General features: G+C 40.4%; 1 protein-coding gene across 11 annotated transcripts in view; it reads left to right on the plus strand.

Moving 5' to 3' along the window:
• LOC137347681 (disabled homolog 2-interacting protein-like) overlaps nt 1–27,696 on the plus strand; it is an 860,897-nt gene that overhangs the window by 744,429 nt on the left and 88,772 nt on the right. For 9 of the 11 annotated variants that reach the window (XR_010968997.1, XM_068012394.1, XM_068012395.1 and 6 more), the window contains 2 exons: nt 7,450–7,603; nt 21,286–21,384. Coding sequence is in view for 10 of the 11 variants with exons in the window: in XM_068012394.1 (XP_067868495.1) it covers nt 7,450–7,603; nt 21,286–21,384 (253 nt within the window). In the remaining variant the exon portion in view is untranslated. Of the gene's footprint in view, nt 1–3,095; nt 3,255–7,449; nt 7,604–21,285; nt 21,385–27,696 lie in introns of those variants that run through there. The other 2 variants (XM_068012392.1, XM_068012397.1) reach the window with 2 other exon arrangements.

Genomic DNA, 27,696 nt, shown 5'->3' on the forward strand with positions numbered 1-27,696 from the left:
CTTAGTGAGGTAAGTTTTAAAAATGGTGGAGTATTGTAAGACATTTATGAAGACCTTGGCCAGATTTAACTATTCTGCTATCAATGTCATATTTTTAAAGTTTAGAAAATGCACTGACAAGCAAAGGCCAGTTAAGTTAATCAAGCACCGTTTCTTTCTGCTTACAGCCTTCACTTGAAACTTTGATAGGGTTCATCTTGAAGTCAAAGTAATATCATGCAGTTTTCAAGCTACAGTTAAAGTGCCCTTGAAGATTTTCGTTAAATGGTTCATTAATCTGAAATCTATTGCTATATTTTCATATATTTGAAGTGGATTTCCGATAATCTGTGTGTAGTTGATTTGACTGAGGAGGGAGCATAATTTGTCACCAGCTGCAAACTGACCCAGTGGACATGATACCATCTTATCAGCTCACTGACTCTTAAGTGGGACTCAATTATAACAATCGATTTAGCTACAAAGGAAGGTTTTGTTATATTCCCGCACCTTTTCTCAATCTGAAATCTTCATCTACCTGCAGACATTTTGAGAGTTTCTGAACTTTGGAGCTTGGTTTATAATTGTTATTAATGGTATCTCCCAGATTGGAGGATGATAGGGATGTGTCTCCGACTGCTAATTTTTTTGGCATATTATGTCCATCTTCAAATCCTGGAATTGTGTATGATCGCCAATTGTTTCTCTCCCTCCCCCCCCCCCCCCACCCCCCACTCTTTTCTCTCTGGCGCGGAACAGTTAATAAATATATTCATTGCTTTAGAATGTCACCTGAATGTCAGAATGTGTAGATTTTGGTATCTACTCATATTAAGTGTATAGGATTCTCCACCGAATTCTATGATAGGATTTTCACATATAACTGAAGTGTGCTGTAGGGCTTGGTCTCATCTGCACAATAGACACTATCAATTTTCAATAAGAGGGAAGATTGGGAATAGTGTCTTTTAAACAATGTTGTCAAATGGAAAATATAGGTATTTTATTCGTTAACATTGACATAAGTTACAGGATCTATGCTGCACTCTCTTTGAGAATGTGTTTTTTGGGACATTTCAATCCAACTGTTTGATGTGTTCAAAGGCCTTACTGTTCATATACAGAATGTTAATCCAATTTTTATGGTAATCTTGTTGAAGCAGATGAATCTTCCTAACCGTATTTATAGCATTCACTCCCTTTGACTGCTGATCTTTGTCTTCAAGAACTTGTAGGTAATTAAAAGCGTAGCATGGTCTGTTAAAGTTTCCATAAGCTATTTATATAGATACTGCAGAAGCTTAATGATGAATTTGCATTTTTATGTTTACATTCTCCCATTTGCATCCATGCTTCCTTTATTAGGAAAGCTATAATCCTCCATACTATCTACTTCTTCCCAGCTGCCATATATATCAGATAGCCTAGCTGCAGATGACTTGTCTGAAAATTGCCCTTAACTTGTTCCAGTTGAGACTGCTAAATTTGGAAAGTTGCACACTCTTATGAACAACTGAGCTGTATAATATGAATGAAGTCTTTTGCCTTTACAGACCTAGGGCACTCCAATCCCATTTCCTTATGTATGTTTAATGTACATTGGCTGGCATTTTTATTTAGTCACTACCCACGCAGGAGCAACAACAATTTGCATTTATACAGCACCTTTAATGTAATAAATCATCCCAAGATGCATAATCGGACAAAAATTGACGCAAAGTCAAAAAGGCGATATTAGGACAGATGATTAAAAGCCCAGTAAGAAGTATGTTTTATGGGACATCTTAAAGGAGGAGAGTTTTGAGGTGGAATTCTCTATCTTAAAGCTTTGACAGCTGAAGGCATGACTGGCAATGGTGGGCAAAGGAAATGGGGGATGCACAAGAGGCCAGAGTTGGAAGAGGTTACAGAAATAGCAGGGCTGAGGCCACGTAGCAATATGAGTAGGAAGATGAGAATTTTAAAACTGAGGTGTTGGTGGACTGGGAGCCAATGTAGGTCAACAAGTACAAGGCATTAGGTGAGTGGGACGTGGTGCAAATTAGGATACGAGAAACAGGATTTTGGATGAGCTCAGATTTGTGGAGGGTGGAAGATGGGAGGTTGACCAGGAGAGCATTGCAATAGTTGAGTCTGGAGGTCACAAAAGCACGGATGAGGGTTTCAGCAGCAGATGGGCTAAGGCAGAGGTGAATGCACCTTGTTGGGGAAGTAGATTTGTGTATATTGCTGGTGTTAAGAACTTTTTTTTCTTCTTTCCTTCCCCATCCATCTTAAATTTTCCTGAGGCATGTTCTATTCCTTTGCTACCATCCTTGCAACAGTCTTCTGTTACCAGTTATGCAGAGCTGAGCAAGCCCAAAACTCTGAACTTGTTGTTCCTTTTGGAGAAGCTTTGGTGCTTTTCCTTCCTGACTGGATGTGAATAGGCAGCCACAATGTAGGGAACTGCATGTGTACAGCTGCATCCTCCCTTTCCCTGATGCAGTTTGTTCAAAAACTATTTAGACTCCATGAACAAGATGACTTGTACTCAAAGATTGCAACATTGAATCATAGTTTGTGAAAATAAAATCTCCAGTCTAATCTTCAAAGTAAAAAAAATTACAGTATTTTTATTTGTAAACTTTTCTGCATTAGTTTGAAGAAAATTGTATCTTGCAATTCCTGTTGTAAAAGCACAAACTGTAAAATCCAATAATGTTGTGAAAGTAATTGTTTCAATGATGGTTGTCTAAATTGACATGCCTTCAAATAGAAAATGCATTATTTGATTTGGCCCTGAAATCTGTATAAAGGATTTTCGTATAAATAAGATTGAAAGCTAGCTAAGGGTAGATGGTTAGATCTATTAGTGTTTTATCGAGAAGATTCTTATTCTTCAGAGAGTTTAAATTGGTCTAGTTTCCTTCCAGGGAAGTGGGGGGATGCAGGGAAGATTAAGGTCAGATTGGCATAGCACACACTGGGAGCTGAACAAATGTTAGCGTTTGCATTGACTTGGACCGCCTGCCTGACTACAGAGAAGCCAATCGAAACCAAGTGCCTGTTAAGCTGTCAGCCGAACTGTTTACTTATAAAATTCAGTTCACTGCAATCGTGTGGAGAAGGTTGAGCTCAAAGGTTGCTAAGGAACTATAGTTTTCCATATAGGCAGGTACAAGCAGTTATCATTCAGACAATTGCTGGAAACCATGGCCTATTACTGTTGGTGCTTAGTTTTGGATTGTAATTATTTGAACCACAGGCAACAGCAACAACAGCCTAATGTTTCTGTAAGTATATTGTGTCTTCCAAGTAAACATCTTTAATGGCAGTACCAGAAATTAAATGACTTTGGTGTTGTGGCCTGTAAGCGGATTTGAAACTGCTATGTATTTCCTGTGATTATATGGGCATACCCAGCTGTTAATAGATATGAAATTTATGAACAGGACATTGTAAGTGTTCTCTAGGGAGTTGAAAAAGGACATGATCAACTACAAATAAGGCATTTTCATTTCTGAAAATGGGTTAGGAAAAGGTGATTGTTGAATCAGTTGTTTTGTGGTTTAGAATAATACTAGCTTAAAGATTGAACAGAAGTTCAAACTTGACTTTTTAATCAACAGAGAATACTTTGAGCTTGTCTGTTCAGGTGATTCTTGTGGATATAGTTCTATTCAGTTGATTTGTTGTGGGGGCAAATGAGACAGGAAGCAGGAACAATTGTTTTTTGCAACACAATTTGTGCCAAATGGCGCCTCATGCACAGAATTATATTAAATTAGGAACTAAAGGAACAATAATGTGTATTTCTTCTGTGAAGATGTTCTGTGTGCAGATGAACTTTTAAAGAATAATACTGGGAAACAATTATACAAACGGAAAACGGCATTTAATCAAGTGTCAGCTGGAATGTAATAGCTTTATTTGGGCGGTAACCTATTTGTTTGCACAAGCACTTTTGAGAAATGACTGGTATTTCATAACACAAAAGGTCAAGACCAGTGTAAATAAAAAGACTCCAGAGATAATGACAGCTCTAGAAATTGAAGGAGTTGATTAGCTTGCACTCTTGTTTGAAGAGCAGGCACGTTTTCACATGTTAAGTAATGACGGTTCTTTGAATACATAATGTAAAAATGGCATTCTATTCTGTATAGCATTGATATATGGTTTTCATGCAATCCATTTAATGTTGGATTAGTAGTATGATTAGTGCTAGGATTGTAGCAATTTGTTTTGACAAGTTTGCTATTACTGCCAATTACAAAACATTAAAACCAGCATAAAAAGACCTGCCCACCAGTTAATTCGCATGAGTATTTTTGTGGGTGGAAAAAAATCATTCCTCGGGGAAATGAGCACCATTGTAATGATAGTGTGCCCATTAGGAGAAATAATCAACATAGTAGGACTGCACAATTAATTAAAATAATCTATGGGTAAGAAAAAGTATAATCACAGTGTGCATGTCTTTGCGTCAACATTTTTTAAAAAAAGCTGTTGCAGCAAACGTTAAAAGAAGCATTATCCCAGCTAGCAATGCATTTTAGTGAAATAGTCTTTTTGAAATTTTCTTTTTTATAAATAGTTTGATAATTGCATAGGTCATGATGTAATACTGTGTCCCCAACTTATGGACAGAAGCGATAACAAAAGGGACATACAATTCTCACCCTTGCAGTATTTGATATATGTATGAAAGTAATTTAAAAGGTCAGCACTTTAATTATAAAAATAAGAACATAAGAAATAGGAGCAGGAGTAGGCCATTTGGCCCCTCAAGCCTGCCCTGCCATTCAATAAGATCCTGGCTGATCTGCCCCAGGCCTCAACTCCTTTTTCATGCCAGCTCCTCATAGCCCTCAACTCCCCAATATTTCAATAATCTATCTATCTCCTCTTTAAATACTTTCAGTGATCTAGCCTCCACAACTCTCTGGGGTAGAGAATTCCAGATACTCACTACCTTCTGAGAGAAGAAATTCCGTCACATTTCAATTTTAAACGAGTGTCCCCTTATTCTGTAACTATGTCCCCTTGTCCGAGATTCCCCATTAGTGGAAACATCTTATAAATTATAAAAATTATAGAATTATTTTTATTGTTTACATTGGGTACCTGCTTCCACAGAAGTGGAACACCACCCTCTAAATTCAGTAGTTCACTGTGAAGCAATGCTGAGACTGAATGAGACATCATAACATTCACAGGCCCACTTTCTCAATATAAGCAGAATTTCTCCTCTTCTAGAAATTGATTTTTTTTTTGTTTCATCAAAGGTTTCATGAGTCTTTTTCATTGTTTTTCTATTAATTACTGTCAATGAAGATTGTGATATAGTGGAAGTAATATAAATATATATAGTATGTATACACTATGGTATTGTCTGTTACTAAAAATGCTTGAATATTACACCTTGTTTTACAGTAAATCATTGCCTTATACCTGAAAGTCTTCAATTTGTTTACACTTTTCACTAAACAGAAGATCCCCATCCAAAAAGACAAACAGTGACCTGCTTTCCAAGCCTCTGGAGTTGTTTCCCTCGAGCCAGTAACAGGGAGATGCACAAAAACACTTGAAAAGCCTTGTATTTGATTTTCCTTTTCTTCTTTTTGAGGAAGTGGTCGGTTGCTGTTGTTGACAGGTGAAACGTGGAACTGAGTACATGAGGAATCATCTTTCTTAAACATGTGTTATACAGCTGTACAGCATAGTACATTTAGAGAAACTGTGGAGGTTTTCCAAATTCTGTTATATACTTTGATATTGAGTTACGTCTAACAGATTTTTCAAGCTTAATTAACTGAGGCAGTTAATTAAAAGAACAAACAGTCTGTTGAATATTGAGTGCCCAAAGCTTGACAAGAGGATAGGAAAGATTTTTTTTCAATCAAGTAATCTAAAGCAGAGACTGCTACTCTTTGTGTTGGGCAAAATGTTGGGTTTTCGGGAGAGAAACATTTCTAAGTCTAAAGTGGATGTAGGCATGATTTTCCATTTAGTGATAACAAAATTATATCAATCACACCACAACTTCAGTAATGATCCTGCATCTCAAACAGCAAATGTAATCACAGCCTCTTTACCTCCATATGCAGTAAATTCCTTCCGGTTATTTCAGTGGTGCTTTCTGTAGACTGGACTTCAAAATATTAACCAAATTGTCTAGAACTTCTGACCAGAACAATTTTATTTGAAAGGAAATGTTGCTTGGATAGGATGCTAGAGGTTTGCATATTGTATGCAAGGGTACATTCAGCATTACTGTGATCCCAGCAGGGAGCCACCATCCAAGAAAACATGGACCAGACATCAAGCTACAACAAGATGGCAGTGATTCTTATGCCCATGCTCTCCTTGGGCACAGCTCCCTGCTGGAATCACTGAATTTACCCTATATAGTGTAGATATGTTCTTATAACAACTTTACTTGTGGATTGAAACCATATTGGAGTTATCTGGTGAGCATTATCTACAATGCTGGCTAATCGGGATCAGCCTTTTCCTGTATTCTGTCATTTTCAATTACAATTACATTTGAAAAATTAGACACAAATCAAGAAATGCAGAAGAATGGAATCTCACTTAGAGTCCTCCTAATTTCCTTTATCTTTCATACAAATTTTCTACCACATCCTATATTGAATCATCATATTCAATATTTAAACATTGTTGGATACTTCACTGGAATTCCAAACTTGAAAAGCTTGGACAATGATTTTTAGAGCTCTTGTGACTGTGTAAGGTCATTACAGCTGAGCCCATTCCTGCCCTCCCTTATTATCCACTCACAGCAGCGATCACCATGACGAGAAGCAAGGAACCGTGGCTGAGCTAATTTTCTTTCCCTAGCCAAGGGACGTTGAGGCCATCTGTTGGTTAACTCAACACCTGTCGAATAGCCTGTCAATAATCATTGCAAAAACCAAGGACCTGTGTTTGAGCATAACATATGCTCCTCAGCCAGACGGCCAAGAGGAAAATATTGGAAGGAAAATCACTGTATCCCTACTGTGCAACCAAGAGTATCCATAATATAATAAAAACAGAAAGTGCTGGAAATACTCAGCAGGTCAGGCAGCATCTGTGGAGAGAGAAACAGAGTTGACATTTCAGGTCAATGACCTTTCAGGTCAATGACCTTTCATCAGCTGACCTTTGTCAGATCTGATGAAAGGTCATCGACCTGAAACGTTAACTCTGTTTCTGTCTCCACAGATGCTGCCTGACATGCTGAGTATTTCCAGCACCTTCTGTTTTTATTTCAGATTTCCAGCATCTGCAGTATTTTGCTCTAGTTCAAGAAAGCTCTATACTTAATGACAAATGAGATAATTTTATGTACATCCGTACTGAACGTTATTGTACAGAAATTGTTTGATTGATTTAAACTGGGCATTCATTATATTTGCTTCAGAACAAATTTTCTAATGAGAGAGACTGCTTTCTGACCTTCCCTTTCTTTGCTTTGTCTTGCAGATCACATCTAATGCCGAGGTTGAAAGAATCACGTTCTCACGAGTCTTTGCTCAGTCCTAGTAGCGCTGTGGAGGCACTGGATCTCAGTATGGAGGAAGAAGTCATGATTAAATCTGTTCACAGCAGTATTCTGGGACAAGATTATTGTTTTGAGGTAAGCAGGGAAGCACCAACAAGCAGTATTTTCACCTACTAGTCGTTAGGTGATTTTAGTATTTGCACGATAATAGCCTGATAGTTTAACTAGTTTTTCAAGTGGGTAATTGAACCAAACATCAAAACACAGCACCTTCAACATAGAAAAACTCAGGGTGTTTTACAGAGAAAATATAAAGGAACATGTGCTGGGCTACATTGAAAGTGTTAGGAGAGCAGATTGAAAGATGGGTTTCAAGTAGGTTTTTGAAGATAGAGTGCTTTAAGGAGAGTGAAACTAAGGTGACTGAAGGCTCTTCCACAAATAGTGGGGCAAAGTGAGGGGTGTTGGAGTTGGGGAAAGATGAACAGAAGGCCAAACTCAAAGGACTTAGAAGGACTGAGCGTTCATGAGGGGCGTAAGGCTAGAGGAGGTTGAGAATGTAGGGTGGTTTAAGGCTATGGAGGGATTTAACGATGAGGACAAGGATTTTGCCTAATAGTCACACAATATGAGTATAATTTTTCCCTCAGTGTAGCAGGCCTCATATTTAGGATGATGGAGTGATAGATTGCACTCATCCCTTTAGAAATTGTGCTAAATAGAGGATGCCTTGTAAGTGATGATGAGTTACAGCAGCTCTTTCATGAGTTTCAAAGACCCATAACTGCAGTTTAGATCTTTCACATAGATCCATAGAAAAATTACAGCACAGAAGGAGGCCATTCAGCCGATCGTGTCTGCGCCAACCAAAAAAACTAACCACCCAATCTAATCCCACCTTCCAGTACCTGGGTGAAAGGAACCCACTGCCACTGCTGAGATGTGTTGCATAGTCAATGAGCAGAGATCTCCTTGTAGAATCTTAAGATTCATTGTGGAACACTGCTGCAAGCCATCAGGTGTCATTTCACACCACTGACTTCTCATTTTTGAACTCCACACATGTGAAGTAACAATCCTATAGTCAGTGAAATTGACATCTGAATTCATTCAAAAGGACATTATCATGGGAGACTGATTTCTAATTACTATTCACTCCTTAATATTTATTTCTGTAAGTTTTTATTGCTGCTGCAAAGAGATCTGTTAAACATTCAACCTTATGAAAGGTAAAGTGTTTCTAGATGTCTTTTCCAAGTAAAATTTTTTGAGATACTTAGAACTCTTAGAACGCTAGAATGGAAAGTCCTTTGCTGTTTTCAAACTACTGGACAGAAATTACTGTTGCCAATATTAACGGATGGGAATTAAATGGTTTCAAGCACCATTCTGCCATGTGCTATTTTACAGAGGCATTTGGGTGAGCTTTTCCAGCAGACAAAGGAGTTAAGCATTCATCCACTGATAGCAGTAACAGTAACTTGTAGATTCACATCTTCTGCTACAGATAACCTGCAAATAATAGTTCTTTTACTTTTTAATGATGATTAGACCTCTTCCACGGCCACCTTCTATGGTGTAAACGTTCTATGATTCTATATTTAATTATAGTGTGAGATAGAGTACCAGCAGTGCAGTTTTGGAAAATTTGGAGTATATGTAATTTGGAGCTTGTGAGGATGAAGAAATTGTTGGAGAAGTCAAACCAGAAGATAACAATGGGTGTGGATGAGGATTTCGGTGATAGTGGAGTTGAGTTAACAAAGCAAGTGATGTTGCAGAGGATGAAATAGGCAGTCTTTGTGATGGATAGGTTAATTGCTTTAAAGGTAAGCTCACTGTCCAACCAGATACAGAAGTTGTGCATTTTCTGATTCAGCTTGAGTGAGCAACCAGGGAAGGAAATAAAGTTAGGGACTAAGGTGCGTAGGTTTTATTGGGAGTTGAACAACATGGCTTTGTTAAGTTGGAGTGAAGGATGTGGTAACTCGAAAGTAGAGCTGGCTATCAACAGCAAAAATATGGAAGCTGATTCCATGCTGACAGAAAATGTCAGCAAAGGGCAGCAGCATGCAGACAAGGAAAGAGAAAGTCTTGTCACTTCCAGGATGCTAATCATTGACAAGACCCACCTCACCAACCCCCACAATACTACTTTCTTTCTCTCTGCATACATTTTTCTTTGTATCACTTTATCTCATCTTAAGAAACATCCCAAAATACTTCTCATATAATGAGCTAATTTGATGTTTAGTTGCATTTGTTAAGTAGGCAATAGGAGGAAGTTCAAGATTTCACCTTGGGTCACTCATGAGGTACCCATACAGGCTTTGTGGTGAAGGTGCTAGTTCCATAATCTTGACTTAATGATGAAAGAACGGTGATATGTGTCCATGACGAGTTTGGTGTATGACTTAGTTGGGAACTTGAATGCGATGGTGTTCCCATGCACCTGCCTCCCTTGTCCTTCTAAGTGGAAGGTGCTGTGCTATGTTTAAGCACCTTAATGTAGAAAAACATCCCATGGTATCTCAGCCTCGTAATCAGACAAAAATGGATGTAAAGACAAAGAAAAAAAATATTGAGGGAGTGAATATTGTCAGTGATTAGAATTCTGAAAGTGACAGGAATTTGTTGTGCAAAGAGAACGGCGAAATCAGATAAGAGGTGACAAGGAGAATTTAAGTGTGAAGTCACCTAGGTTGAGACGTACGGAGACTATATGAAAAAGAGAGGAAATTTCAGCAAGGAAGTTAAGATATTTAGGAACGCAGTAAACAATATGAGCTTTGTTGGGATCACAGAAGGTGCTCAAAGGAGGATAGATTACAAAAGGTTTGTTACGTACTTAATTCCATAATAATATTATTCAGCAGCATTTTTGGTGCTCAAGTTCCCAAGGGCTCCAATGCTTACTGACGGATTTAGATTTTAAATAATTGACAAATGTATTTCATACAGTCTTGGTTTATATCTGTCAAATAAGGAAATAAATTTGGGCTTTTAAAAGTTCAACCAGTCCAGTTGCTAAGAAGTAGTGTCTTATGTACATCACCAGAAATCAGATCACCATCACCAGATATCTTCTCTCTCCTAACCACGATACTGTAACACATTGGGTACCTATCTTCTCTCTTTCCATCTGCCAGGGTTTAGGTACCATATCTATCTATCGTATTGATGTATCATGGATCAGACACACATTCTTTCTGTCTCACTAGAGTGTCATGGATAAGATGCATAACCCTTTTTTTCTCCTGTTCCAATCAACTATCAGGGATAAGACATAAATTCCTTCTCTCTCTTGTTACGTTAGACTTCCAAAAATATGACACCTACTCTAGAAGTCATAACATTTGCTTTCTGTTGCATTTAACTGTGCAGCTAGTGACTCTAGACACATACCACCATGCTTATCATATGCACCCATCACAAGGAAGTCCAGATGCACATTCAATCATTGCAACCACAGACACTGCAGACAACCTGGCGCTCTCTTCCCCACAAGGCGAGCACAAACTGGCCGGTTATCTGATACCATCTTTTATTGTTAAAAGTGAAAGATGTATCCATAAGCAATGGAATGTAGTGGCAAATTGTGAAGAATGGTTTTGATTCCCCATGCTACTGAGCTTCTCTGCCATGTTGCTGTGTGGAATCAGGAATGGAGTGGAGTTCAAGTCTTTCTGCATTGAGGAGGAAGAATGGCCAACTTTTTGCAGCATGCTCTTAGAAGAGACATAGCAGCCTGTTAGTGCAAGCCCATCTGATTGGAATTGGGATTAATTCACAGTAAAACTTTGGATTGAATAATGCTTAGCAGGCAGTAAAATGGTGCATTCAGGCAAAGTGGTAAGATAAGGGGTTAGATGAAGAGGGATGGAAGGAGGCTCCTATGGACCATAAACACCAGCATGCACCTGTTGGGCTGAATGGACTGCTTCTGTGCTGTAAGTACTTTGTAGCAAATACATCATTCTCTTTATTTTTTAACTCAGCATTTCTTCAGCCTGTTGTACCACAGGAGGAAAGGTAAATTGAGGCTAAACCACTGGTGCAAGAATTAAAATCAGAGATGCTTGAGAGGCCAGAATTATAGGAGTGTAGATATCTTGGAGGGTTTTGGGGTTGGAGGAGGTTACAAAGCTATGGAGTGGTGATCCCATAAAGGAAATTAAGAACAAAGATGAGAATTTTAAATTGATGCGTTGTTCACCCAGGAGTCAGTATAGGTCAGTGAGCACAGGGTTGATGGGTGAACAGGACTTTGTATGAGTTAGGACACAGGCAGCAGAGTTTCGGATGGTCTCAACTTTACAGAGATAGAGTGTGGGAGCCCAGCCAGGAGTGAGTTGGAATAGTCAAGTCTAGAGGTAACAAAAGCATGGATGAGGGTTTCAGATGAGCTGTGCCGGGGTAGAATCAGGCAGTGTTACCGCGTTGGAAATAGGAGATCTTCGTGATGGCACAGATATGTGGTTGGAAACTCATCTCGAGTCAGATATGACACCAAGGTTGTGAACACTCTGATCAAGCTCAGACAGTTGCCAGCAGGAGGGATGAAGTCAGTGTCTAGGGAGCTGCATTGTGGCGGGGACCAAAGACAATGGCTTCGATCTGTCTAACGTTTAATTGGACAATTTAGAGACAGTGGAGGGGTCGACAGAGGTGATGGTGAGGTAGAGCTGGGTGTCATCAGTGTACATGTGGAAACTAACATTGTGTTTTCAGATGATGTTGTCGGGCAGCATTTAGATGAGTGGCAAAGGATAGATGCTTGGGGGACACCAGAGATAACGGTGTGGGAGCTGGAAGAGAAACATTTGCAGGTGATTCTCTGGTTACTATTAGATGGTTAAGAATGGAATCAGGCAAGTGCTGTCCTACCCAGCTCGATGATGGTGGAGAGGCGTTGGAGGAGGATAGTGTGGTCAACCATGTAAAAGGCTGCAAACAGGTTGAGAAGAATGAGGAGGAATAGTTTACCATTGTCATAGCCACATTGGATGTCATTCATGACTTTGATGAGAGCTGTTTGGTACTGTGGCAGGGTGGAAGCCTGATTGGAAGGATTCAGACTTGGAGTTCAGGGAAAGATTGATTTGGGAAGCCACAACATGTTCAAGGACTTTGGAGAAAAAAGAAAGATTGGAAATGAAGTGATAGTTTGCAAAAGGGTATGGTCAAGGGTTTGTTTTGAGGAGGGGTGCTGATGGAAGATTTGAAGGAGAGGGGGACAGTACCTGAGGAGAGTAAACCATATTAGCTAGCATGGGAGCCAGGAAGGGAAGTTGGATGGTCAGTAGTTTAGTAGAAATAGGGTTGAGAGAGCAGGAGGTGGGTCTCATGAATGAGATGAGCTCAGAGAGACATAAGAAATAAGAGCAGGAATAGGCCACACAGCATTAAGACCTGTGCTCCAGAATTTGCCGCGCCCCTAGCCAAGCTGTTCCAGTACAGCTACGACGCTGGCATCTACCCGATAATGTAGAAAATTGCCCAGGTATGTCCTGTACACAAAAGCAGGACAAATCCAACCCGGCCAATTATCGCCCCATCAGTCTACTCTCGATCATCAGTATAGTGAAGGATGGTGTCAATGACAGTGCTATCAAACGGCACTTGTTTAGCAATAACCTGTTCAGTGACGTTCAGTTTGGGTTCCGCCAGGGCCACTCAGCTCCTGACCTCATTGCAGCCTTGGTTCAAACATAGACAAAAGAGCTGAACTCAAGAGGTGAGTTGAGAGTGATTGCCCTTGATATCAAGGCAGCATTTGACTGAGTATGGCATCAAGGAGCCCTAGCAAAACTGGAGTCAATTGGGATCAGGGGGAAAACTCTCCACTGATTGGAATCGTTCCTGGCGCAGAGGAAGATTGTTGTGGTTGTTGGAGGTCAAATCATCTCAACTCCAGGACATCACTGCAGGAGTTCCTCAGGGTAGTGTCCTAGGCCCAACCATCTTCAGCTGCTTCATCAATGACCTTCCTTCAATCATAAGGTCAGAAGTGGAGTTTTTCGCTGATGATTGCACAATGTTCAGCACCATTCACGACTCCTCAGATACTGAAGCAGTCCGTGTAGAAATGCAGCAAGACCCGAACAATATCCAGGCTTGGGCTGATAAGTGGCAAGTAACATTCGTGTCACACAAGTGCCAGGCAAAGACCATCTCAAACAAGAGAGAATCTAACCATCTCCCCTTGACATTCAACGGCATTACGATTGCTGAATCCCCCACTATCAACATCCTTGGGTCACCATTGACTAGAAACTGAACTTGAGTAGCCATATAAATACCATGGCTACAAGAGCAGGTCAGAGGCTAGGAATCCTGCAGCAAGTAACTCACCTCCTGACTCCCCAAAGCCTGTCCACCATCTACAAGGCACAAGTCAGGAGTGTGATGGAATACTCTCCACTTGCCTGGATGGGTGCAGCTCCAACAACACTGAAGAAGCTCGACACCATCCAGGACAAAGCAGCCCGCTTTATTGACACCCCGTCAACAAACATTCACTCCTTCCACCACTGACGCACAGTGGCAGCAGTGTGTACCATCTACAAGATGTATTGCAGCAACGCACCAAGGCTACTCAGACAGCACCTTCCAAATCCACGACGTCTACCACCAAGAAGGACAAGGGCAGCAGTTACATGGGAACACCACCTCCTGTAAGTTCCCTTCCAAGCCACACACCATCCTGACTTGGAACTATATTAGTGTTCCTTCACCGTCGCTGGGTCAAAATCCTGGAACTCCCTTCCTAATAGCACTGTTGGTGTACCTACCCCACATGGACTGCAGCGGTTCAAGAAGGCAGCTCACCACCACCTTCTCAAGGGCAATTAGGGATGGGCAATAAATGCTGGCCTGGCCAGCGATGCCCACATTCCATGAAACAAATAATTTTTAAAAGAGAGGAGAGAAACTAGAGAAAAATGCAAGTTCAGGGCTAGGGCAGTGGGGAGCCTTAGAGGAAGTTTGTGGGCTAGGGGAAGGGAGGGAAGTGGAAGAGGCAGCTCATTGGACAATCTCAATCTGATACAAACATATGAACATACGAATTAGGAGCAGGAGTAGGCCACTCAGCCCCTCGAGCCCACTCCACCATTCAATAAGATCATGGCTGATCTGATTGCAACCTCAACTCCACTGATGTCAAAGAAGTGTATGAGCTCTTCACACTTGTTGGAGTTGAAGGTGGAGGAGATGGGAGAGGAGTTTTAGAAGAGGCATTTAATATCCTATTCAATTCAGGAACAATAGCAAAATGAGAAATGAGTTTCTTTGCCTCGTGCTGCTAGTTAGGCTAAACATTATAGAGAGTAATTGTTACATAAAATTCTTTTCTAACTGATGAATATGCTAATAAAAGAGAAAATATCTCATTAAAATGCTTCTTTCTCTTGCTGTTTATGTTTCTCATTACCAAGATGTAATTCTCAACTGATATGTTAAATCTAATCCTTTTTCCATTTTTTCTTCACCGAGAGGCTTTCTGGGAGTGAGCGGTCCAGACTCTGCACGTCTCCAAAGCTGGCAACAATCCCAATCCTCTAAAGCTTTCATGGAGCACAGTTAAAATGTTTTTTTCTTCCAGCACAATTGAATGATTTGATAATATCAGGAGCTCCACCTAGCAGTGGGCTTGTGGTCAGCAACTGATAAAGCAGTCCCACCTGTAGCATGGATTTGAGTGTCAGTCCACCAAAGAGCAGTTCCCTAAATGTGTGATTGGGAAGGCAGTCATGAATAATTTAGTACTAGGCCACAATTATGTGCCCTTAGTTCATTTGAAAAAAGTACTAAACTTGGAAATTTTGTTAACGCATATTTTATCCATATATATGCACATGGGAGATATAATGATCCTTTGCATGTGTTAGTAGACAGGTATTGGAAAGAAGGTTCAACTCAACATCTTTTCAAGAGTTTCTGTCAATACAGTCAGACAATTCAATTTAAATAGTAATAAATTATATTGAAATATGTGTTTAACAGATATATCTCATGCATACCATATTACATTAAAAACAATCTACACTTGGATGTAACCCATAATTCTACAACAATCTAATTTATGTAAATATTTAATACATCTCTCCTCTATTGTCAGTTCCCTCAGACCTGTACCAGCTACCTACTCACACATTCAAAGAATCCTTTTCTTTCCTTCATCCATATATATAGATATAATCACAGTCTCTTACAGTAGACTGAACATCAATGGAAGAAAAATTTTAATTTGTCAGTCTTTTGTTAAAAATGTAAGACACATAATTTACACCAGATCTGGAGCATTTCTTTAGACACTGTTTACTCTGGGTTTTGCAAGATCAATAAATGTACAAATGTTTAATCTAAATAATTTTAGCCCTCCGCACTGAAAATTATTGAGAATTTTTTCTTCTGCTCTTCATAGAAGTGGCTGGATTTTTACGCTCCCACAGGAGCAGGCTGGAGGTGGAGAGGGGGGGGTGTAAAATTGAATGGAGGTGGGAGGGGGCAGTGCTGATCCTGTCGCCTTCCCACCCTCCCTGCAACTTTACAAGCGGCAGGGGAGGTGACAAACAGACCGCCCGTCCCAGGCCAGTTAAGGCCCTTAAGTGGCCAATTAATTGCTACTTAAGGGCCTCCTCCTGCCATCGTTGGTAGCGGCGGATGGGCACTTTGTCAGCTGAGGAGGCCACCCAGTAAAACCTGGCTGGTGGGGGGGCCTTCCTGGTCGGGCACCCTGTGTCCCACAGAGGGACCACCCGCTGGAGCACCTCCCCCCCAACCCCCCTCAAACCTCACCAGGGCCCAGCCAATTGTCCCTTGTAAGACCCCACAGACTTACCTTAATTCCGGGGTCTCCTCCATTGCTGCTTCTCTCACTGGGTGCAGTCCCAGCAGAAGCCACCGTTCCCAGTGGTGCTGCTGGAACTGAGAGCTGCCAACCCTCTGATTGACCGACAGCTCTTGGAGGTGAGGCCTCCTGCCTCAGCGAGGCAGAAGTTCCCGCCCAAGGCCAATTAAGGGCCTGGGCCATGTAAAATTATGGCGTAGCTTCCAGGCCTAGCAGAGGCGGAATTGCCCCCGACATAAAATTCTGGCCAGTGTTTCACAAATATTTATCTTTCCCTCTGGCATGACACTGAGCCATACTGACCAGAAAAGCCTTGGTTTAATCCCTGATTTTTACTGTGTTACCAGCCAGAACAGCATTGGGGGTTGAAAATTAGCTTCAGTGCCATTCGAGATTATTTTTTAATTCGTTCATGGGATGTGGGCGATGCTGGCTCGGCCAGCATTTATTGCCCATCCCTAATTGCCCTTGAGAAGGTGGTAGTGGTGAGCTGCCTTGTTGAACCACTGCAGTCCTTGGGCTATAGGTACACCAACAGTGCTGGTGGTTTGATACAACTGAGTGGCTTGCTAGAGCATTTAAGAGTTTAAGACTGGAGACACACATAGGCCAGACGAGGTAAGTACAGCAGATTTCCTTCCCCGAAGGGCATTAGTGAAACAGATGGGTTTTTACAGCAATTGATAATGGTTTCATGTTTGCCACTAGACTTGCTTTTAATTCCTGCTTTATAAATTGAATTCAAATTTCACTATCTGCTATGGTAGAATTTGAACCCATGCCCCCAGAGTATTAGGCTGGGCTCTGGATTAGTAGTCCAGTGACATTACCACTATACCACCATGTAGCCCTGTTCCTGGTTACTACCTAATAACCTGCCTCCCCCACCCATAGGATTGTGCTTGGCTGTGAGAACTCACTGCCCTTGTGATCTAGTAGCCACCCAAGTCGTTTCTAAGGTGCTGGGAACTGCTGCCATTTATAGACCTTTTTCCTACAGTGAATTTCCACCTTCAAGAGAATAAGAAGCAAGTGGAGAAAATTGTAAGAGGAAATAAAATATTTGCATCTAAATGTTGAATGTTCTTGTGACGTATTTGATTGTAATTCTGATATTCCTTTATACCAGTATCCAATTTTATTTCAGTTTGGGGATACCATGCTTGTTGGTCATTAAAAATGAAACTATTGCACATTAATTACTTTTGGTAGATGTAGTAAATAGCTCCAGGTGAAGCCCAGGCTGTTCCCATTTATTTCCCAGAAACCTTGCTACTATATATAGGAGTCTCTGAGGAGAAGATCTTGCTTTTACGTTTGCAGCTCCTTAATCAAACAGGAAACTGCTTTTCCCCAGTCTTAGTAAAGAAGCGATACTTCTCAATCCACATCAACATGGTTATTTTGAATGCTAAGGCTTTTAATATACTGGATGAAAATTGAGGTCTTGATTTTGGTTGGTGCACCTTATTTTTTTGTAATCAAACTTGTCACTTCTCTTGTGAACCTTGGACACAAGAAGTAGTTACTAACTATTTGTACTGTAGGGTTCTTTCAAAAAAATTGAATAGAGGTAACTTGTACATTTAAAATCAGATGGCAAATAAAAATAGGATAGTGTGATCTAATAAATAAGCCCCGTGTGATTAATAATAAATAGCAATGGGCACTAATTTAGCATTCATACAATCATAGAGTGATTACAGCACAGAAGGAGGCCATTTGGCCCATCATGCCCATGCCAGCACTCTGTTAGTGCAGCTCAGCTAGTCCTACTCCCCCACCCTTTCCCTGTAGCCCTGCAATTTTTTCTCTTCAGGCACTTATCCAATTCCCTTTTGAAAGCCATGATTGAATCTGCCTCCGCCACACTCCTCAGGCAGTGCATTCCAGATCCTAACCACTCGTTACATAAACATGTTTTTCCTCATGTCGCTGTTAGTTCTTTTTGCAAGTAGATGTTTCTCACACTACGCATCCCTATGACAATTAGAGAATTATAAACCATTTTAATGAATGTGTTTGTAGATGCTGTTACACTGGAAAATTATTTTAAAACGTTTTGTAATATTACCATGTTGCTCTAATGGAAGAACTGCGGGAATGTGAGCTTTAACTGGAGGTTAGGGCTATAGTTTGAATGAAAGGCATTTGGTAGAAGTTGCAGACTGGATGTTTTTTTTTTTGCTTCAATATATTCTTCTCTCAATGTGGCCCCACAGAGACCAGCAACCATCTGATACCTCACCCACATATCTCAAAAGACTTCATGATCCAGCCCTTTAATGAGGCAGCCTGAAATTGTGAAACAAAAACAGAAAATGCTGGAAATACACAAGAAGTCAGGCAGCATCAGTGGAGAGAGAAAGAGAGTTGACATTTCAGGTCGTGACCTTCCATCAGGTGCTGTCTGAACTGAGTATTTCCAACATTTTCTGTTTTGTTTCCAATTTCCAGCATCCGCAGTATTTTTCTTTTGTAGCCTGAAATTGTGTTACAAGTGTACAAAGATGATTAAAAGAGGTTTTGAGGGAATTGGACGATAATTAATGGCACTGAGGACAGCATCAATATACTAACAGGGCAAGCGTGATTGGGAAGGAGCAGGTAAGTGGGATTATAGTAGATTATTCCGGCAAAGAACTAGATGTGATGGGCTGTAATTCCTATGATTGACTATTCACAAAGAATATTATGGGCTAATGCAGTAGTGCAAATTAAAACTTGGAATTGATATAACATTTAGAATATTGCAGATGCTCCAGTACAGTCCTGAAGGAGCACTGTACTGGTGGAAGTACTAGGGCCAATTTACAGATCAGGACACACATGTGGTGATTGAATTGATGACACTGCCTGAACGGTAGAGCTGATAGGGATGGGAGCATAGTGGTTATATTACTGGACTAGTAATCTAGACATCAGGACTAATGAGCTGGAGGTATGTTCATATCCCACCATGGTAGCTGGGGACTTTAAATTCAGTTAATTAAATAAATCCAGAATAAAAAGCTAGTATCAGTAATGGTGACCATGTTGTAAAAACCCATCTGGTTCATTAATGTCCTTTAGGGAAGGAAATCTGACATCCTTGCCCAGTTTGGCATACACGTGACTGCAGACCCTCAGCAAATTGGTTGACTCTTAACTGCCCTCTGAAATGGCCTAGCAAACCACTCATTTATATTCAACAAGGTGGCTCACCACCACCTTCTCAAGGGCATTTAGAGATGGGCAGTAAATGATGCCTTGGCAGCAGTACACCACATCCCATGAATAAATACGAGAAAAAAAGCAAGAGGCCCAAATCTTACAAGGTCGGGCCCCACCTGCATAATTTTAGCGAGCTGCCAGCATCCATTGAACGCTGACAGGCAGCTCACCATTCACGAGCTAAGCCAGAGCTTATTAACAAAAATAATGCTGGTTGAAGTTAATTATTAGGATCTCCTGGTATAATGCCAATCAAACATTAAGATTAATTGTTTGATATTGCAGTAAATTCATATAGGAAAATTATAGCTTCTCAAAGTGAGAATTAAGTGAATAGTAGATATATACAACATAAATAATGAAGTGCAGTAATACTTGCTAATATTGAATCCTCCTAAGTCAATCCACTGTTGAAGCTCTCATTAATAGAAAAAAACATGTAAAATAGCCTGGGGCCGACCTTAATTTCTTGCTTACACACTTTTGTTCAGATCCGATTATGCCCATCAGACCAGTTTTATGCATAATTGACTATGGTAATGCATTATAACATTCTGTGTGCATTAATAAGCATCCCAGATTCCCCATGTTACATCCTCCTGTTATGGGAGTGGGTTAATTGCATTCACAGAGTCTACACTCAATCGGACCTTATACTGTTCGTGTTGTTGAGGCCAGTACATGTAAAAAAAAAGGTCTTGCAGGCCGCAGACTAACTGAAATGAAGCCATCAGTTTCCTCCAACTGGTTTGTAGCAACTGCACATTCCCACAATTTGGAGAATGACAAGAATGGACATTGCCTTGATGCCATTCCTGCCATGATCATGCAGCAGTATGGTTGCAAAAGATTTATTGTTCATTATTTTCAACATGCTTTATATGGAGTTATTAAATGCAATCACAATATTGCAGGGATTCGTGGTGCATCATTTATTGTATTTTAACTTGTCAATGTACAGAAGACTATATCTCCCACCTCCATTTTTGTATGACATTTAACAGTATTTTAGTGGAACTGCAGATCATTGAAATATGAATTTCATATTTTTAAATTTAAAATGAAGGCTGGTATATTAATCAGCTAGACATTTTATTTAATTACAGGATGATGGATAGTAAAGGACTTTTTTTCAAATAAAAGTTCCCTACTATCTTTGAAATCAGTCATCTTTTTTTCTCATTTTGAAATGACACATTTAGTATTAGAAATCTACCCGGATACCCAAAGTAACATCTATAAAGTAATATGCTGCACTCTCGAATCTATGGACACTTCCTCCTGAAGGTGTTGATTGCCATCCTTCGATAGCAGTTCCTTCCAGTACTTTGCCCAACCGGCAATTATTCATCTGTAAACATCTGTTTTTTGAACTCAGGCTTCTCTGCTAATCCTGAGCTTGTCCTCACCCAATGTGTACATACACTGCTTTCATCAAGGGTTCCTCAAGGGAGGAATCTTGGCTATTCACTTCCCCAACGAAGGGCTTCTGCAGCCAGCTCTCCTCTCTTCAGTCACCCCTCTCACTGCCCGGGTGAGATCCATTGACTTAGCTACAGAATGAACCTGAAATCCTCATGATTTATATGACACAGGGATGTGGGGAGCTGGGTTGCCTATGATTATTACAGCAGATGAAGATACTGTTTAAAAATTCATAATAGGAGCTTACTGACATGTTATGTGGAAGATAAATTTAAAAAGATTACTGTTAAAATAATGCTGTGAAATTAATTTACCCTCAATACAGGTGACAACTTCAACAGGCAGCAAGTGCTTTTCATGCCGTTCAGTAGCAGAAAGAGATAAGTGGATGGAAAACCTACGACGTGCAGTACAGCCAAATAAGGTAAAAGAACTGATTATAAGGTTCAAAGATATTGCTGCCTTTTAAAGCTCAGTTTTGAGTATCAAATATTTTTTAAATGAGCTTTACACAGTTCAGTGTTCTATACTTAGTAATTTATTTAAAACTGGTTTATGCATTTCCATAAAAGCTATGGAAACAGCTGTAAATATATAATCAGTGACTCAGATAGTTCCCTTCTTCAAGCATGCTGTGGTTCTCCCTATTTCCCTGTTTTCCCTCCTACTTCATTTCCACCGACTCCTGTGAAGTACTCAAGAGATCTTTTACATATGTGAATACTGCCATTGTAATGCAAGTTGTTGCTTCCAGAGGCAAAGCACGGTTGGCAGCAAACATAAATAACCACAGACAGCAGCCTTTTTATGGTGGGGATTCCATTTTGGCTCAGATGGGTTCCTGTAGGGTGATGAGCAGCTAGGAGACTAGAGTTATACTGCTGGTTGTGCCTCACATTATTCTTTTTAACAGAGAAGCTCTACACCTCTTTGTGTATTTGAATTGTCAGGTGACAAATATCTTATATTGGCCCAGATTTTGGGATAATAATGATAACCAAACTGTCAGCTTTCACCATCATTACTCTTCTGAAACTGGCAACAACTTCTGGAATCTGCACATGTACAGTTATTTGTGGAAGTCCAGAGGTTGCTGTCAGTGATTTTACGCTTCCCCAGGGGGTGCGCTGCTGAACTTCCCCCAGAATGTAATCAATTAGAAATCATTGAACTGATGAGCACTTCCACTCTTAACACTTCTAGTCATGCTGTACAAATGCTTGAAAAAGTTACACCTTGGTAAATGAGGTATAACTGGGTTTTTAATGGCATACTAATTTCATAATTACAACTAACCAGCCTCACTGGCCCTGAAAGAGTAATTTTATATTTGTTGAATGTCAAATTTCTCCATTGTAATAAGAAATTTTACATTTTTTAAAAAGTTTGTGAATGATATTTTAGTTTCTACTTTAATCGCATGTGTATATCCCAGTCATTTATTTCACTATCTGTAAAATGTAAAAATAAAAAGTGAAGGAATTTTGTGATTTTTACTTCCTTGTTTTCTGTCTGTGAGAATACTTCAGTGTGATTGGTTGTTCATCCTGCTTGATAACATCATTGTTGCTGGACGTCTGGAGGTTCCCTGGACTTGGTGGCAGATTCAGACTGACATTGGGAATGGGGAAATCCAAGCCAAAGGGTCATAGAGTCATTACTGCATAAAGAGAGGTCATTCAGCCCATCGAATCCTTGTCAGTTCTCTGTAGAACAATCCCGTCTGCCCCATTGCCTCACTCTATCCCCGTAGCCCTGTATGTTTATTTCCCTCAAATGCCTATCCAGTTTCGTTTTGAAATCATTCATCATCTCTGCTTCCACCACCCTCGTAGGTTGAGTGTTCCAGCTTTTTACCATGCACTGCGTAAAAAAGCTCTTCCTCACCTCTCCCCTGTATCTCTTGCCCAGAATCTTAAATCTGTATTCCCTAGTCCTTGTACATAAGCTAATGGGAACTACTTTTCTTTGACTACCTTATCTAAACCTGTCATAATCTTGAACACCTCTATGAGATCTCTCCTCAACCTCCTTTGCTGTAAACTTAACAACCCAAGCTTCTACAACCTAACCTTGTAGCTAAATTCCCTCATCCCTGGAATCATTCTGGTAAATCTCCCCTTCACATCCTTTCTAAAATGTGGTGATCAGAACTGGATGTTGTTATGATCCTGTAGTTTTTTTGGGGGGAAGAATGTGGTGTGCCTTTAAGGCTGAAAAAGGAGCTGTACTGCTTTAAGAACCAGCAAGGTTCAGGAGTTAGAGAAAGTGCATTTTGGTTGCTGTTGGATACAACCATATGGAGAGGGAACCAACCAGCTTCAAAGAATGCATCCTGGTTATCCGGCAGCAGCCATTCAGAGACCAAGAACCGGATATACAATGTTGCAATTGTCTTTTGAACTGGCTTTTTAGTTGAGACAGACTGTTCTAATGAGGACACAGAGAGACAGCTATGTGTTAGCCTCTGAAAGGATAGCTCTTAGACCATTTAAACTAAAGGAAGAGAGTTTAGTCTTTATTCTCTCTCAAAATTCTAAAAAGACAAGCCTAAACAGAGGGAAGGAAGGGAAGTTAGACTGTGACGATCTTTTATCCCTCAAAAATTCTAAAGCCAAATTGATTAATTAAAAAGTGTTTGCAAGTTGTTAATAGTTGAAATTCAATGCTGGAGAAGGAGTAACAATTTCAGCTTCTGAATTAGACTACGGACTGTTCTACTGTTGAACCTTTTTTCCCCCATTGGACAGCTGTGAGGACTTCAAGCAACCTTGGATTGTTCCACACCCAGCAGGAGCGTAAATCTGCAAGGACTCTGATTTTTTCCATTTTAAATGTTGTTTATATCTTAATAGTGTTTAAGAATTTAGTTTTTCTAATTGAACAGTTAATTTGTTGATTTAAAGACACCTGGTTTGGTTAGCCTCATTCAGGGGTTAATAGATGGTACAATTTGGCTGGGTCTTCCTTTAATTTGGAAAGTTTAAAATGATATGTTAGGCGATGCGTGGAGGGACGGGATTGAATTAACAGTGCTTTTCTCCCACCACAATCCGAATCGTATATTTTGATTGGGGGCTTTGATTGGAGCAGTCGGTGGTAACAACGTAATGCTCTAGTTATGGCTTAACAGAGCTTTATAAAAGTTCAGCATAACTTTCTTGCTTTTGTACTCAATACCTCTATTTATGAAGCCCAAGATCCTACTCTCTCAATATGTCCTGCCACCTTCAAAGATCTATGCCCATGAACCCCCAGGTTCCTTTGTCCCAGCACACTCTTTAGAACTGTTGCATTAATTATATATCGCATCTCCCTATCCCTTCTGCCAAAATGCATCACTTCACACTTCTCTGTATTAAATTCCATCTGCAACTTATTCATTCTGCTGCCTGTCTATGTCCTGTTGCAGTTGATTAGTATCATCCTCGCTGTTTACCACACCTCCAAGTTTTGTATCATCAGCAAATTTTGAAATTTTACTTTGTATTCCAGATCCAAGTCATTTATATATATCAAAAATAAGCAGTGGTTCTAGCACTTTGTGGGCCAGATCTTTGTGGGAAACTTTCTTCAAGGTCAGCAGCAAGTGCTGTCGCCATTATGAGAGTGGGGCCAGCGGTGTCATTTGTCTCAGATGATGATGATTCCATCCCAAGTTCAGTAGTTAGAATGTGGCTTTTTGCTATAATGGAGTCTGATGCAAAGTCCCAAGTGGTGTGAGTCAGGTGGGGCTGGATTTTCCTTCTGGGTCGGGAACCTGACATTGGGACAACTTTTGAGTCTTGACTATGCACTGCGTCGGAAGTAGAGCCCTAACGCGATTTTTCAGTGCCAGGCCAATTAATGGCCAGAGGGCGCACTCACCATCAAATTAAGTACGGTGAGCAGGCTCCCGAGGCTGGAAGACCCATACGAGACCTCTGGCAAGGATGCATTGACAGCCTCACCATCTGAGGTGGAAGCTGCCAATGTGTGTAGGAGAGAGAGAGAGAGGGTGCCTCCATCTTGAAAGTTGCCACAGGGCCTAGGCCGTCCTTGTGGAGGGGGAGCCCCACCACAGGGCAGCCTGTGGCCACAGCTGTAGCCATCATGGCGGGGGGCGGGGGAGGTGAGGTGAGGGGTGTTTAACGAACCCACTGGATGGATGGCCGCCCTGGGTCTGCCACCAGGAGGCTGCCTCCTCTCACTGGCTGTGTTTCAGTCATCACAGGCCAACTGCAAAATTTCACTCTGCGTGGGAGAGGGGCTTTGGTAGACCCTTTAATTACCTTTATTGATTAACTGCCACTTGCGGGCAGATAGCCTTCCTGCCCCGAGCCCTACCTTTTCAAAATGGCTTGGGGGCGAAACCGAAGCAGCAAACCGGCACGCTGGTGGGCAGCAGGAAATTCTGGGTCACCGACCTCCAGTCCTCTTCCCTATCAGGCTTCGAAAATCTGGCCCGTGGTCTCACACCTGATGGCTTCATTATGTTCTGGAGTCAGATTAGGGTCTGACTGCTGGTTTATAACTATAAAAACAAAAACCTGTAACTCTGGAAATTTGAAACAAAAGCAGTCAAGGGTGTTTATGGGTTTTTTTTCCTCAATTATACTGGCGTGCTTGCTTTGATGCATGTCCAAAACAACCTCAAGTCCAGGAAAAAGCAGTGGATTGACTGTGCTGTTAAATAGCTTAAATTCAGACAAACGAATAATCAGTCCTGCAAACCACGAGTCACACAACAGGCCATTTGTAGGGGATTATGTCTACCTACATGTAACAATAATCTGCATTTCATTAGTATGTGGTTTTGGATTTCCAAATTGTTTTAATACTATAAAATGAATAAATTTCAATTACATAATGCACAAGTTTCTTTGTACATTCTGGAAGTACTAACAGAACACACTTTACATGTTACATTTGAGGTTTTGGGTCGCATTTAATCAGCATAATAGTGTATTCAGTTCAGTGGCACTGATAAAGCAGCAAAATGCGGATAAGGCAATTATAATAGCACATCAACATAATGCACATTATGTACTGCACTACACAGAACAGAATGTGTGGCCATGATGGTCTTATTGCATTTCCTGAAACAAACTTCATTTGCAGTTGTGAGATGACTGTGTCATCAAAAGGTGATTTAGGTTGCACTTTGCAATTATTATCACTATTGTTGTTAAACCATGATGGAACTCAAAATGAAGAAGTTGCTTAATTATTTGTTTGAAATCCCCTCTGGTTTCTCAATGTAAACTGTGAAAAGCAGATTCCAAATAAACGCAGGCCTACTGCCAAAGAACAGCTTCATAATTTGAATAATTTCCTGAGGCCGCAACATGTAGAACAAACCTGGACTGCAGCATAAAGTGAAGGCATTAGGTATGAGCATAATCAGACGCTCAGCATGTTAAAGTGTACAATGTAATTGGACCAATATGTCCACCCTTCAGGGCTTTATTCCACATATGAACGTCTCTTGCTTTCTTGCAAGCAAAGGTCGAGCTAGTGATGAAATAGACTGTAAACTTGTACAAAGCTATCACTGAAGCCTGGAATTTTTGTTGTCCATTATTACAATGATGGTGTCTAGCAAATAATTTTAAATGACTTAACACCTCTTTTAAAATAGTTTTAAAATATTTTGAGATGACCTCAATTTAAATCTGTTTGTCATCTCTAATAAGTCTTGCGTACATTTTGAGCACAATGAAGAATTCAGCTGCCCTCCCAACAACATGGGACACCCACCATGGCATTATCAGCCCCAATGTTTACATTCCTAAATGATGCCATTCCCCATCATACACTGGCAGTACATACCCTGATCGGTCTCTGCCACTGTTCAGATCAAAAATCATCTTGAATACCATCGCAGAACAGTCCTGCATGTCTTTTTAACCTTTATCCGCTTTAACCACTATTCCAGAGATCCAGCCTTCATCCTGACTTAGCAAATGACCAAGTTTTGACAATACAGAAATTGCAAAATCAAAAGCACAGCATAATTTTGGATTTCAGACTGTAGGATTTTACGTGTGCAGTGATTCTCCTCTGGTACTCACCCAAGTGTCAGTTTATGATGTGTGAGATTTGACAGTTAATGCGATTGTGGTGACCCTGTGTCAATGGGATAGTAATCAGGACCAGGAGTTGTAGTGGAGAGAAATGTATTTTCTTAAAATATAATCCTGAGCTGAGTTTATCCACCATTTGGTGAAATACTGAAAGCAAGTGCTTGATTTGTCTATGTATTGGATAAGGAGCCATAATTTTTCAAAAAATTTATATTATATTGGTATATGCCACAAATTTCCAATTAATATTCTACATTTCATCATTGTACCAGTTCAAGTTGCTGGTTAAATATAGGAGTAATTTTTTGAGTGCATTCCAGAAGCCGGAAACCCTGTTGGGGATCAGCACATTTCATAAAATTGGAGGTAGCAGTTCCACGATATTCCAATATGTGCAGCGGAGGTTTCCCACTCTGTGTGTCCAAAAAGAGTTTACATTTTAGTATAAATTAACTTCATTTGCAGTATGTATTTAAGGTGCATTTATATTATAAAGGTGCACCCGATAACACAGGTATATGATTCTTCTGCCACGGGCTGTACTTGCAGAATAAAACAACTATCTTACCTTGTCCATTCTCTTTGCGAGCTGTCCTCTGATTAATTGGGTCTGCATGTGGTCAGCATCTGATTCTCAGTGGTACAAGGAGGCTGATACAGGATTGCTGTCC

The sequence above is a fragment of the Heterodontus francisci genome, chromosome 32 (assembly GCF_036365525.1).
Source record: "Heterodontus francisci isolate sHetFra1 chromosome 32, sHetFra1.hap1, whole genome shotgun sequence".
NCBI classification, from domain to species: Eukaryota; Metazoa; Chordata; class Chondrichthyes; order Heterodontiformes; family Heterodontidae; genus Heterodontus; species Heterodontus francisci.